The sequence below is a fragment of the Peromyscus californicus genome, unplaced genomic scaffold (assembly GCF_007827085.1).
Source record: "Peromyscus californicus insignis strain IS unplaced genomic scaffold, ASM782708v3 Scaffold_16__1_contigs__length_79575227, whole genome shotgun sequence".
NCBI classification, from domain to species: Eukaryota; Metazoa; Chordata; class Mammalia; order Rodentia; family Cricetidae; genus Peromyscus; species Peromyscus californicus.
This window is the reverse complement of record NW_026294458.1, coordinates 55,793,947-55,809,008: the sequence shown is the minus strand read 5'-3', so window position 1 is coordinate 55,809,008 and position 15,062 is coordinate 55,793,947. Positions and strand designations below refer to the sequence as shown.

The window sequence follows — 15,062 nt, the reverse complement described above, 5'->3', positions numbered from 1 at the left end:
TATTAAAATTAAAATGGTTGAGAGTTTTTAACATGATATACACAAATAATGCTGCTATTCATTAAACAAAAAGTCTATGAAATGTACCTTGGTGAGGCATTTATAGATATTCTCCAGATTGTAGTTGATTGATTTTTTTTTTTTTACCCGTGGCTTTTGAGAGAACATTACTCCTCTGGATTAATTAAATTGAATAAATTCTAATGGAAAAGTTTAGCTTGTATCCTTAGACACTGAATTGTCCATTGAGACAGATTATGTAAAGGAGCATTATAAACACAGTAAAATGTGTCATTTAAAAGAATTTGCTATGAACCATTATTTTGTCTAACAATAGAAATGTGGAAGTAGCAGAGGTGAATAAATCAATAAATGTGCTCTTAATACAGTGGCCATGTTTTTTGGTTCATTCACTTCTGCAGATAATGAATTAGGAGAAACAACGCCACTGGTGGAATCCATAGAAAAATGTTTTTCTCTTCCTGATCGTCTCATTTCATTGCTTAGATTTTTTTTTTTTAAATCGTGTCTAACATACTGATTCTGGTTTTGAAAACATTAACACATCCTGGCAGCTGATACACTCTGTTTCTTTGGATAATCAGCCTCTCTGAATACATGTGTTTATTGCTTTCAGGTGGGAAAGGTGGAAAAAAGAAGAAAAACAAGAATTCTTCTAAAGGACAGAAAAACAACGGATCGACTTGGGCTAATGTCCCTCTACCTCCTCCTCCAGTCCAGCCCCTTCCTGGGACAGAGCTGGGGCACTATGCTGCAGAACAGCAGGAAAATGGGTAAGAAGGTGGGGTATTCTGACAACATGGCCAAGGCTGCACTTGCATCTCTGTCCATTTTTGCTGTGTACTTCTTAATCATTTGACTGGCCCCCTCCCTCCATGCTCATTGCATTCTCCCTTACTGTTTGCACTCTCTCTATATTTTCAGCTGATAAATATAAAACAGCCCGTATTGAGGAGTGAGAATCCTTGGCCCTCAAGTGCTTTAGATTGTCTGCAATCATGATAATCAGCCTCCATTTATAATATTGCTTGTTAGTTTGAAAGCAAGGACCCACAGCTCTGTGAACGAAAGAGGCACTCCGGAGAAGGGCTGAAAGGGAATTAAAGTAACCTTCTTCATCATCCCGTGCAGCTTCCTAATGACTTGATGTCTGGCCGTAGCAGGGCGCCACCAGGAGAGCAGCATCACAATGGGATAATTGTGGGGACCTGACCAGTGGGTAGAACTTTAATCATCAGCTTTGATGGGAATTTAGGGAACAGAACAATAAGAGATTCAAGTCAATGCACACTCTATAGCAAAGTCTTTTTAAGTTAGACAATTTCTTTTGATGGTCCTTAAATGTGATGTTTCTCTATTCTTTCTCAAATATCCCATGAGTTAGTTTCCTGTTAGTTTGAGTGGTGATTGATTTGAAACACAAAGGCATGGATAATGTTTTTATTACAAAAACAAAATCAAATGAAATATTTTACCTAAATTAATATTTCTAAATGCTGTGTATTGCTTTCAATTTGCAAATTAGTATTTTGACTAGGCTTGTATGCAAACCAAGAATACAAAATATATGGAGAATTTTTTCTTCAGAAATTTTGTTTTACACAGAAGTATTAACATATTAAATGTAATTTAATTACATAGTGGATTATGGTTTATATTTGTTCAAATCATGTAAATATCATATGCATTTGCTTATTTTTTTGTCTTTGTATATATGTACATAATATAGCATATATATGTATATTGTCTTCTCATATACCAAAACAAACAAATCTTTCCTCCATCTCTCTATCTCTCCAATAGACTTCATTTGTTTCTCTGGGAAATAGTGCTCATATATATGCAAATAATGATTATTTAACTAATCAAAATGTTTCCATTTGAAATTAGCAGTCAAGAGCCCACCCTTTCTTATCCTGGCTTAAAAATTAAATTGTGACTATGATCTTAATTCACACCAGTGATATAAATATCTCACAATCTCATGAAAAAACAAGAGCTACATATTTCATCAAAAGGGTTATTACAGGATTATTAGTTGACAATTGTAGCCAGAAAACATGGAAATGGAATAGGTTAAAAGCAAGTGATGGTGGGCATGAGGAAGAAGGATAGTCAGGAGAGAGTCTTAGCTGGGATTAACAATAATGTTGAAAATATAGTATCTAGTTACTAATTATGATTTGTAGTATTGCTTCTTAAGGGCCTTCTAAGCCTTCCATGGCCAGTTTCTTTCTTCACAGCACAAAATAACAGGAGTTATTCAATCATTGTTCAAATGAAATGATATTTGAATGTTAATTCAATCATGTAGCCATGGTGCAAATGTTTTGCCTTCTTAATATGCTTCTTCTGTTTGAAAAAGGCAATGTGTTAAAATGTATTAGGGCCTAGCTCTGACTGCAATATATTTATTATAGTCATAGGCTGCATGGAAGAATTCAATAGTAATTAAATAGGCACTTTGCTTTGTTCTTGCAATTAGAGATTGGCAAGCTTCTGCCGGAGTTGAACGTTATTGTATTTTTATTAGTAATTTGGTATTTATATCTGGCCTTTAATAAGTTAGTTCACATGCTGCATTGATTTGCTGTCATTTTGATCATTACTCATTAGGAAAGACAGATAATAGGATGCTTCATACTTGGCTATCAGAATGTCAGGCAACAAGGACTTGCCTTGGGAACGTTGGACAAAAGAGCTCTGATTGTCCGTTGGGAGTATTTTTGTAAACTTTGTAGGTTACTGCAAAAAATATCAGAAGCGTATGGCTTAAATAAGACATGCAATCCTACAAATTGCTATTAGTAACCAGAGACTATATTTTTCAACATTATTGCTGTTCCCAACCAGGGCTTTCTCCTGACTCTAGCCTTCTTCCTTATGCCCACCATCACTGCCTTGTTTTCATCCCTTTTCATTTTCATATTGGCCATTTTGCTGGAACATTCCCAGCATTATCCACCTGAACCAAGTGGATGGTATAAAATATGAAGGAAACCATTAAACAGAGATTATATATATATATCCATAGTCACCTGCTCCCTTCTCTTCTTTCTTTGGTAACAGCACTAAAACTTTCCATCTAGCCCTCAGGAGTGGATTCAGATATGAATACCAGGGAGGTGATGAGAAGTTCTCTGCATAACATGATATGAACTACATCCTGACTTGGCTTCCTTCATTCACTCTTGTTAGTCTCCAACTCTTTGGGATATTTTTTTCCACTTTTTATTTTTTCTTCCATTGGTAGAAACCACATTGAATAATGCACTTTTTTCCAGACTTCCTTGTCCATGAAGGGTGATCAAGTTTATTCACTGTGGTTCCAATTGTCTTTGCAGAGAATATAGAGGAATATTGATGATAGCATCCACCCTACTTTAATGAAAGATTAATAAAATTGGTTTAAGTAACATAGCATACTATGTAATTTATTTACCTACTATTACAGTTTTCCATAATATCAAAGTTTTTAAATAGCCTCTCCTTTGTCCAGTATTACTTGAATAAAAAAATGAATCAAGTATAATTTACTCTAAAGCTTTTCACTTTATCATTGCAAATAATGTATATAGCACATGCTTCTCTCACTTGTCTTACTCATGGTATATTCTAAATTTATACATCATTTAGATTGTTTAAAGAATTGCCTATTGTTCATCAAGTAGGAATACGTAGCTTTACGCCTTTCCTGGAACTCGCTTTGGAGACCAGGCTGGCCTCGAACTCACAGAGATCCGCCTGGCTCTGCCTCCCGAGTGCTGGGATTAAAGGCGTGCACCACCACCGCCCGGCAGGAATACTTTTAATACTAATGGGCTATTCCTATTTGAAATACTAAATATATAGTACTTTGTATAATGGCTTTGGAATTGTGCCAAGGTAAATACTGAAAATACAACTATTAATTTCTGCTACAAAATGTATTGGTTTTTTTTAACAAACTTTTCAGAGTAAACTTGATTTTCACTATTAGTAATGGTTAACAGTAAACACGTTCTATACTGAAAACGGGCAATAATTTTATTAGGATCTAAATATGTATTTCTTACCTCAATGTAGCACTCAAACTCAAATAAATAAGTCATGTAAAGAAACTTAAACTTTCTTTTAATGAAGCTCTTTCCATGTCAATAAATATGATTTTGGCCAGCTATAAGGGAACTAAATCTCCTTGAAGAAAAGATACTATAAACATATGAAAAGCTAAATATTAAACTGAATGAGTAAAAGAATCAACAATGGAATTCTAAAATCCATTTTCAGATCAATGTTCAATAAGATTGCCAGTCCCAAATCTGTGATATACTACTCGAGCACTGATTAGCGCTGTCAGTAAGTTTTACAAATTATAAATTTAGAATTTAGCTTGAAGGCTTGTAAGATTAGAATAGAGAACCTGGAGAGGGGAAGCTTGTTTGAAATAGGTTTGTTTCTATGGCCAAATATACCAGGCTACAAAATTGTAAAGAAAAAAGGAAACAAAGCCATTTAGTTTCAGTTTGAGAGTCTTGCTGACAAATGATGTACTCAGACTAAAAAATACGTTGAAGCTTAACTATGTTAAATGAACATAATAGAATGAAGAGAAGTAAATGGCCCCCTTACACTGTTCTGATGTCTTCATAGATAAATTTGTAAATAGTCAGCAGGATTGATTGGATTTGAAAACCTTAGAGCATTAAGTGCAACAAAGGATGCTGGCTACAGACTTTAGAGCAATGGAACTCTTTCTTCAAATGAAAACTGTGATCTCCATAAAACAAATTAAAATGACAATGTGCTAGGAAATGTATTTTTTTTTCAGTACAGACTGGCACATATTTATAATTAATAAATAGGAATACAGATTTAGCCCATAGCATTTTCTTGGAGAGATAACACACTGCAATGTGTCTGCTGTTCACAATAGTATAAAAGACATTTAGGGACAGCCATCCCTTCCAAACTGTGCTCCCAAAGCGGGCCTTTCAGTTTCAGCTCCCTGAAACATAAAAGCATTGATGTAGCCTCAGCAAGGAAAAAGTAAGTGACCACAGACACAAAACAAAGGAGCCATAGGTAAAACTAACTTTACATGGAGAATATTTTGTTTGTGGAAATAAGATTTTAGGGATCCAATGAGACTGGACAGGTAGAGGTGACACTGTTCCAAGCTCCCTGGAAGTGATGAGGTCCTATGGAACTGACACATTCCTTCCTCTTCTTACTTATGCCTAATATTTTTCTCTCCTTATCTCTTTTGGAAACTGAGCTCTTCAGTACCTGCCTCTGGGTTGGCACATATGTAACTTAACATATTCCTGTTGCTATTGGCCAACAGAGCCTTGCCAGACCCCAGACATTTTGAGCTCTCCAGGTTTCTATTTCTACAGTGGTCTCTTTTGCTGGTGAGTCGCATCAGCTGATTCTACTTTGCACAGTCATCCTTCCATCCTCTTATCTTATCATACACTTACCAACTTCCTCCATTCCTCTTACCAAGGTTCTACCCCCTTCCATGTTGTCTTATCCAATGTTCTATTGCTGTGAAAAGACACTATGACCCCAGCAGCTCTTATATAGGAAAGCATTTAATTGGGGCTGGCTTACAGTTCAGAGGTTTAGTCAGTTATCAGGATGGTGATGGTAGGAAGCATGATGATATATAGGCAGACTAGAGAAGTAGCTGAGAATTCTATATCCAGATTGTCAGGGGAGAGAGAGAGAGAGAGAGAGAGAGAGAGAGAGAGAGAGAGAGAGAGACAGAGACAGAGAGAGACAGAGAGAGAGACACCGAGAGAGAGACAGAGAAAGACAGAGAGAGACACTGGTTCTGGCTTGAGCATTCTAAAACCTCAAAGTTCACCTCCAGTGACACACTTCTTCCAAGAAGGGCACACCTCCTAATAGCCCTTACCTGGTGACCAAACATTCAAATCTATGAGCCTATGGCGAGTTATTCTTATTCATATGTCTTTCTGTTTGACTTTTGCTTGTGTTTAACCAGAATTTTAACATGGGCATGGCGTGAGTCTGTCCACTGGTGCCTGAATAACTCCCCTGTAGCTACATCACTGAAGACAACAGCTTCCTGTCTTCTAGAAGCCACAGCTCCCTTGTGCCAAGCATGGCTCCGTGAGCCTCTCTTTCATCTAAACTATAATTACTGGTTTAGCCTTTTGGCAAGCACAGCTTTTGAAAAGTCTTTTATTTTTTTAAGTATCTTATGATTTATTTGTTTGCTGGAAATACTAGGACTATGGAGTTGGCGTAAATAGAACTGTTATTTAGAATTTAATGTATTACTAGTCTATATTCTTGACCCAGAATACCTTCTGAAATAGCTTTGATATGCCATCTAACTCTTCAAAGTAAATTTTATAAACTGAAAATGTATAAAATGATAGATTTTGTGCCAAATAATTTTTATTGAAATTAGATAAATACTTTTTTTACAAAATTTTTGGAACTATATGTTGAGATAAACATGATGTGAGTTTCTATTGATAAATTTAATGAAATAAAAGATTATTGATGGTTTTATCACCAAGCATTGATGACAGGTATATTATATGGAATGATAGATTGCCATAGGTGTGGAAGAGTAAATATAATTCCTAAACATGTGTTAGATGGTCAGTCAGCATCATTGGCATATTCTGTTTGTGCACAACGATGCCCAAGAAAAGGAGGTGGATGCATCTCCAAGCATTGTCTTCATTAATTGTCTTTAATTAGCAAATCGGTGTTTCCACATGAGTAACTTTGGTGGGAAGTGATTGCCAATTTTAACTGTGTGGTAACAATTAGCTAATAAGGTATTTTTAAGAATAAGTTGAGACATTTTGAGATAGTAGATATAATTGAGAATAAGAACTAAAACAATAGTCAGGTGATTTACTATGATAGCCTCACTAATGTGATAAGGAAGACAAAGACTTTTGAAACCTTTTAGACACCATTTGGTTGTTATTTATTGCTATTATAATTGTACATTTATGGGTGTGTGTGTCAGTGAACATATTTCCTTGTTTAATTTCAGCTATGACAGTGACAGCTGGTGCCCACCGTTACCAGTGCAAACATATCTGCACCAGGGTATGGAAGATGAGCTGGAAGAAGATGATGATAGGGTCCCAACACCTCCTGTTCGCGGTGTGGCCTCTTCACCTGCTATCTCCTTTGGACAGCAGTCCACTGCCACTCTTACTCCATCCCCACGGGAAGAGATGCAACCCATGCTTCAGGCTCACTTGGATGAGTTAACAAGGGCCTATCAGTTTGATATAGCAAAACAAACATGGTAAATATTCCTTGTTAGCCACAGGCCCCATACTTTCTACATATGTAAATGTTTTGGGAAGTATATTAAGCAGAGATGCTCATAAATCTATGTGGGTGGGATGAAAAGTGGTTTAGAATATGTATTAGTTATCTATATACAGAAACTGGTGACAGAAATTTAAATAACCTGACCAACATCACTAGGCTAGTTAGAGAATGAATGAAGTAGGGATTCAGACTGAAGTGCTTTTGACAATGACAGAATCCTTTCTCACTCACAAACCAGCTCCAATTATTTTATCCTTGAACTTGTTTTGAATGCCACAATAAAGGACTCCTTTCACATTCTTTAAAGTGCCTGTGGTTAATTCTGTATGTGGTTGTGACTATGTAAATGCATGCTTCTGAAAATTACTATGGACAGTGTCAGTTATTAAAAGACCCTGTTTGAACTGAATTAAGTGGATTAGAAAAATAATAAAAATAAAAACAGTAAATGCTTCAACAGAAATGCAGGAACACTTTAAATTTTTTTCCTAATAAAACTGCAAATCCATGAATCACAGATGGAAGTCTGTTAGGCGTTCTGTGAAAATACGGCAGAAACAGAAACAGGACTAAGCATCATGATTTTTAGAGAATTTTTGTTTTTCTTCAATACTGATCTACATGTCAGTGTATATGACCTATCAAAAAGTATATTCTGTTGATTTATATTATACTTGAAGGTGAGATGGAAGATTTTCCGTTTTTTGGCTAGCTCTATTTACTGAGACGTATTCATAGTGAAATATTCATCATTTTTGGTGTTTATGAGCAGCTTATTTTTAAAATACACCTAAGTATATATTTGAGAAGATACCCAAATAGGGAAAAACACTCCATGCTGTCACAAACATGTTTTTGGCTGAGGAGCAGAAGCCCTTTATTTTTTCATAATCAACAGATATATTCTCAATAGTCAAACATGCTTATTCTTAAACAATATTGTTTTACATAAGGCTCCTTTGTACAAAATACAACTAAGTTTAAAACAATTGATTGATGAGACATAGGATTTCCTTATGTTGACTTATGAAGTCATGCAATCTTGTTACTTATACTTTAAACACGGCTCTGATTCATATTAGAATCACCTGGACAAATTAATATACAATAATACCTAGATCCTACCTCCAAGTGGATTTTGATTGCTTAGTATGGAATTCCATGGAGGAGAGCCAAGTCTAGACCCACTTCCATAAAGACCGATGGGTCTTACAGATGTATGACTTGGGTAAATATGTCATGTATATGTATACTTCTGCTATATATAAAATGATAGTGATGCTAATAACTAGCTTCCATATGAATTTGGAAGGGACCTTCCTAATAATACCCTAAATTATGATTAAGTATATGATCACAAAGTCCCCAAAATCACTCTGAAGTTTTAGAACACGCTAAAACAGTTTTAAGAATTCACTGGATCTTCTATAATCAAAGTTACAAATTATTCTCATAAAATACAATGAATTCAAATAAGCCAAGAGAAGAGATGTGGTACAAAATTCTGAAGAATTTGAAAGGCAGAGATCTCTCATTGGAGTTTCAGGTAGCCCTGTTTACCCAGCACTAGCAAAATGCAGGGAGTATTACTAAGCCAAGAAGCACATGGGAGCAGAGCTAGAGACATGGCCTTGGGTCTATTGAAGTTGTCTTCTCTCATGGCTGACCTCAGTAGTCCGATCACTGAGAGATGAAGCTACTTCTTTGTGAGTAGAAGCCCTCTGATGACTTCTCCTGTTAAATATTGTGTAAACCAAGGTTTCCAAGTCCACAGACTCTTGTACCAGAAAGAACACGCTTAGGAGAGTAGAGACGACAACTAGGTTTTAGAAAACAAAGTCTACACCTTTTTAGTTATGGTGAAGCTATCCGGCTTATGTTTGGTTTAAGATTTAAATGTTTGCACATTTCATGGCCCTTAGCAAACTACCTGTCTCTATTCTAATTTCTGAAAACGTTTAGAAGGGGTTGGACTTTTACCTGAATTGGTTCCTGATGTCTTGTCACACTTAAAATCTTCCATTGACTAATTGCTTCATAGGTATCTCCTGAATGGGTGAATGAACTAAGTCATTTCCATATCTTCAACATACCTATACACTAGACCGTGTTTCTTGCCTTGAGAATGTTCCTACACAATCTACAATATTCTGAATGATGCAGATATGCATATGAGGGTAGTAATTCATTATTTACCCAAAAAGTACCTTGCTTGCTCTTGTGATTTGGAAGTGCCTCCTACTTTAGGTTACATATCACATTCACAGAACTCTAAATATAAAAGCTCCCAGCTTCATCTCCAGGGATGCTCTTCATACTAACTGATGAAATGTTCAAAACAATTCCTATTACTAGAAGATAGTTAAAAATCCTGTATACTTTAATCTCATATTTCAGATTAACTTCTAATTCTGCTTAAATTGATGAATACATTTTTTCATTCCTTTGTAATTTTTCCCATCAAGACATTCCAACAGCTATATATAGGATTACAGTGTTGGTCTGTTCTATCCCAACCCATCCCCCAAATCTATAGCATTATAGTGAAATGAACAACATATGTCACTCTGCTTGATATCCTCTTATTTGTCATGTAGTGATCTCTTTCCTCAATTTACAAACTGAATGTGATACCACATGTATAGCAAAGTGAGCCTGTCAAAGCTCAATATTCAGTCTAACAGAGTTTAGTAAAACTTGCTTTTCTTTCCTAAGTATAGATGAGTGGGTTGTGATGTACGCCAAGGGGTTGCATGCTGGCTCAAATACCTGTTCTGTAACATTAGAGATTAAATCTGGCCACATTGAAGTGATGTCCAGAAGTAACATTCTTGGACTTTTTATCATTGAAGGATTTAGAATACTGTTAATTTTACAATTATTTGTAAATTCACAGATGTAATTCACAGGGGAATATTAAACAAATTTTAGAAAAGGAAACATTTTCTCAAAAGATTGCAAATGAGAACAGAAATAATCCTTCAACTTTTTTAAAAGCCAGTGGCAAAAAAAGAAAATGTATTGTACTTATCTGCAACAACTCTTACATGGGAGGGGCCTTTCGAATACTTCTGTAGGAAGTCAATAAAAAATGTTCAGACTTGGAACACATTCACTCTTTATTGACAGTTACAAATAATCATGAGTTGCCTCAAACTGAGCATTTTATAGGTTAGGAGGAAATATTTAATGGTCTCACAGCACAGCAAGTGGACCTCAGGATCCAGTTCCACATTGTGTTAATCATAAAATGAGAACCAAGTCACTCAGGCTTTCCTTAAATATTTTCTAATCAGCAAATGGCCCTGCATGGTCTGTTAATTTTATAATGTTGGGATTAGACTTCTTCACTCATTCCAAAAGAAGTTACTGAACATGCCTTATGTTATAAATTCAGTCCCTCCCCTTAAGACTTAGTTCTTGAGATACATTGCAAATACCTAGAGAGCACAAAGTATTTGTATCTAATCTACATTGGGATAATGGAACAGCTGTTCAGCCTGATGTGATGGGAATCATACCAAAAGCAATCCTCACAGGACAGGAAGTGTGCCAGAGGCAGGGTCAGGGCAATCAGGCCCCCACCTGACAAACTTCCTTCAAACATGCTGCATAGGTTAAAACTAACCTGGAAATCAAATAACTTTGGTTATTGGGGAGGGGGTGTAAAAATGATTGGTAACAAATTTCTCTATTCTCTTATGAATAATTTGTTGATATAAAAATACTTGGTATACATTTTCATCTCTGTGTGTTGCCTTATAAACATCCAAACAAGAACTTTGGTAGTTTATGCTATTTGGTAAGGCATGCATCCATATCACAGTGTCTTTACTGAAGTGAAAGAAAGTTCTGTGCATTAGTAAATATGGAAGACAGTATGAATTACCATAACATACCATTTGACATGAACTACAGTTTTGTTGAATGTTAATGAATTGCTTCTCGTGTTTCGTTTCTTTCCATTTAAATTCCAGGCACATTCAAAGCAATACTCCACCTCCACAGCCCCCAGTCCCACCATTAGGTTATGTGTCCGGGGCCTTGATTTCTGATTTGGAAACAGATGTTCCAGATGAGGATGCTGATGATGAAGAGGAACCGATAGAAATCCCCAGGCCCCTCAGAGCACTAGACCAGACTCCTGGATCCAGTATGGACAATCTAGACAGCTCTGTGACAGGTAACGAAACGGATAGAATGAGAGAGAATAAGTGACCTATTTGTAACATTAAAATGTATCAGAAATCAAATGCTTCCTTATGTAAGATGTATTCCACTCCATCTATTTTTGTAACATTTTAAATATGTTAATGTTAAACACCAAATTCAAAAAGGATTTAGAAATACTTTGGCTTTGCTGCTAAAATGATAAGGAAATTCATGAATTTTAAAAAGCTTTAAAGACATGAAAGAAAACTCAATTATATCCCAGGCTTTCATGAAAAGTTCACTCTGCTAGGGAACCAAGTCTATTATATGAAAAACCTTTCCTTTTCGAAATGACATAATTTGTATATCGGGAGCAACATACAAAGTGAATGAGATCTTAAAAATACTTCTTGATATTTTACTCTGTAAAATCATTCACTGATGAAAATAAGCAAGTCTTCAGAAGGAGCCTCTCTCTTAGGTTGCACATGGTACTATTTTTGGAGTGGAAACGTGTATAGGGAGATAAGCAATACATTTATGCATTTCACATTGCTGAATCTAATCACTAGTCTTCTGCCAAGAAGTGTAGTTATTTTGACTGTTTATTGCTTAGCCCCTCCCCATTTTTTTTCATGTTCAATAAGCAAAGGCTTCAGTTGGTGCATGCCTATGATGACTCTAGGACTGAGAAACAGCCCATTTTCCAATGATTTAAAATTGTACAATTGAAATCTCATATACACACAAAGGAAGCAGCAAGAGTCGAATTTCTGTCTTTCCCTGAGTTTTCTACCCCTTGACTCACAAACGTGCTCCTTACTGGATAATGAGGACATAGCTACTCCAAACCTAATTCTGGTTTCTGCTTTCTGTTGAGTCATCTCAGACCACCTATATCTATGTTCACTTGGATGACTCCTCTCATCCTAAAAAGGCTTTGATCAATCTCCCTGACTTCTTTATGCTCTGTAGAACTGGGGCTGCCCGGCAGATCTGCAAGCACTGGTGGACCTTGGTATGCGATAGTACAGAGGACACATCAGAACCTCTGTCTTCCTTTTTGTGATTCTCAGCATCTGAGGCTTGGATCGAATTTTCAGTTTGTCTCTTTGCCTGGAGGCTGAGCTCCTTACGAAGCTAATTAAGATTTTAAAACCAGAAATATATTCCTGGGATTGGAAACATAGATCGAATTGAAGAGGACAGAGCAAAAGTTAAAATTTTTGAATGCTGTGAGACCTGACTTATTAGTACACTATTATGTTAAGCCCCTTTGCCTGGATTTCTAGCATAATCTACTTTAGGGCAAAATTCTGAATATCTTTGCATATTTTACTAGTAATACCACACTGTTTCCCATTAAGAATGCAATGAAAGTTCCAAGAATAATGGCAAAAGTCAACTAGAGCTGCGGAAGTTCCTTATTAAATGTTATAATGCCAGAGACAATATGTACCTCCCTAAGTTAGCAGAACCCCGTTTTACCCTTTACATACTCAACTGCTAGTATCTAGTTAGGCAGTTTTAGGTGAGGATAGTTGAACAATCTGCACTTTTCCTGGAACTAATTCCATGTTCATGCCAGAGAAAACTTTCATGGCCAAGAAAACAAAGTTTCCTTTGATACTTGAATTCATTGCTTAATTGTTGCCCTATATAAAAACCTCGGGACATCTAGATATGTATTTCTCCATAGTGAATATATCCCATGAAAATCCATCTCCCGAGTAATGTGCCTTTCACTACACTAGCTAAATAAGAACTTCTATTGTTTTGTTCTTTCTTGTACCTGTAACTCAGAGGAGAAAGTTTAATCAGAAGTTTAATTTACCTTCTAGGTTGTGTGTGTGTGTGTGTGTGTGTGTGTGTGTGTGTGTGTGTGTGTGTGTGCATACATGCACATACAAGCACAAATATGTGTTTGACAAAAGTTGTATATGAGCATAATAGAGTGTACTTATTGTGTTGAATGTACTTATTGTGTTGAATGTGGTGATATTTTATTTGTGATGAAATGTGATATTTTATTTGCATGTTAATAAACAAAATTGCCTGAAGATCAGAGGTCAAATAGCCATTAAGCAGAAGTCCAGCAGTGGTAGCACACACCCTTAATCCAATCACATGGCAGACAGAGTCTCTGTGAGGTCAAGGACACAGCCAAGCGTGGTGACACGAGCCTTTAATCCCAGTACCAACCATATAGACCTGGAGGTCTGTATAGACAGGCAGTGATGAGGAAGTCATGTGGCTGGGCTTAGCGCCAATGAGAAAGCAGAACATAAAGGCAATAAAAACACAAGTCAGACAGGAAGAAGCTCTCTCTGGGGAAGTGATGGCAGAGAGGTGGTAAGATAAGGTAGTCATGGCTCTCTGATCTCTTTGGCTATTACCTCTGTATTTGGCTCTGTGTTTCTTATTTAATAAGACTGTTTAGAATTTCATCTGCAGTTGAATGTGGAAGTATAAAATGTGTGTGAATGTAGATTAGATTTTGAGTGTATATGGAGAGTACATGAGTCATGTAGAGAGTGTGCATGCACAGGGAGTGTGGGTGAATATATTGGGGGAGTGCATACATTAGAATATACATAGGCATGTATATAGAGATTGTGAGTACATAAATTTATGTGAGTGTATAAAATGAGTGAGTATATATAGAAAGAATATGTGAATGTATATGTGTAGATTCTTTTGTGAGCTAGCAGAGGGGAGTGCATGGGAGAATGCTGCAAACGTACATGCATTTTGAGGATATTCCCTGAGGTCCACGTATATGTTAATCATGATATCCTCTCAACCTTTTGCAAGCACAATGCCCAAATAGTGCACAGACATACATTCAGGCAAAATGCCTATAAAAACAAACAAATAAATAAAATTATTATAAAATCAGAGTTCTCCTTTGTAAAGAAGTACATTAGTTCAGAATATGTTCAGAACAATTGAATAACCCGTGGAGCTCCTTAAATTCTGAAATGAACATTCATTTGAGAAAAAGTCAGGAGCAGAAATTATCAATGGTTCCAAATTATCTGAACTTGGTAACAAAAAGCATGTATTGACAAACCTATGACTTCATATAATTATTGCCCAAACAAGCATTTATTCTGTGTCCCTTACTTATAAACATTAGATCAGGAATTTAGATTCAATAATAATAATTGTAATAATAATAATAAGAAGAGGAAGAAGAAAAAGCACCATAATAAATGCAGAACATTCTTCTAAGCACAGAAGTGGCTGCTTTTTGAATGGCCCATAGATTTAAGAATGATTCTCTACTATTTTTTTCTTCTTGTGACAGGTTCTTACTATGTAGCACTGCTGTCTTGGAACTTACTGTATAGACCAGGATGATTTTTGCATGCAAGAATTAAATGTGTGCACTACCACAGGCAGACTTGTTTTTTCACATTTTAAAAGCATAGCAAGGAAACAAGAGATAAACAAGAGATAAAGAGAGAAAGAATCTTCAGAGGAAGGAAAGAACCACAAAGACAGAAAAGAATGGATGACTGTGTTTTAGAAGTCTGGAGTACTGAGTATCTGGAACTTGGAAGATGTGT

General features: G+C 36.1%; 1 protein-coding gene across 12 annotated transcripts in view; it reads left to right on the top strand.

The window, feature by feature from the left end:
- The window catches only part of Robo2 (roundabout guidance receptor 2), a 531,698-nt gene that overhangs the window by 494,940 nt on the left and 21,696 nt on the right, over positions 1 to 15,062 (top strand). For all 12 annotated transcript variants that reach the window (XM_052741005.1, XM_052741004.1, XM_052740998.1 and 9 more), the window contains 3 exons: positions 638 to 794; positions 7,049 to 7,309; positions 11,316 to 11,521. In XM_052741005.1, the coding sequence (XP_052596965.1) occupies positions 638 to 794; positions 7,049 to 7,309; positions 11,316 to 11,521 (624 nt within the window). The remainder of the gene's footprint in view (positions 1 to 637; positions 795 to 7,048; positions 7,310 to 11,315; positions 11,522 to 15,062) is intronic.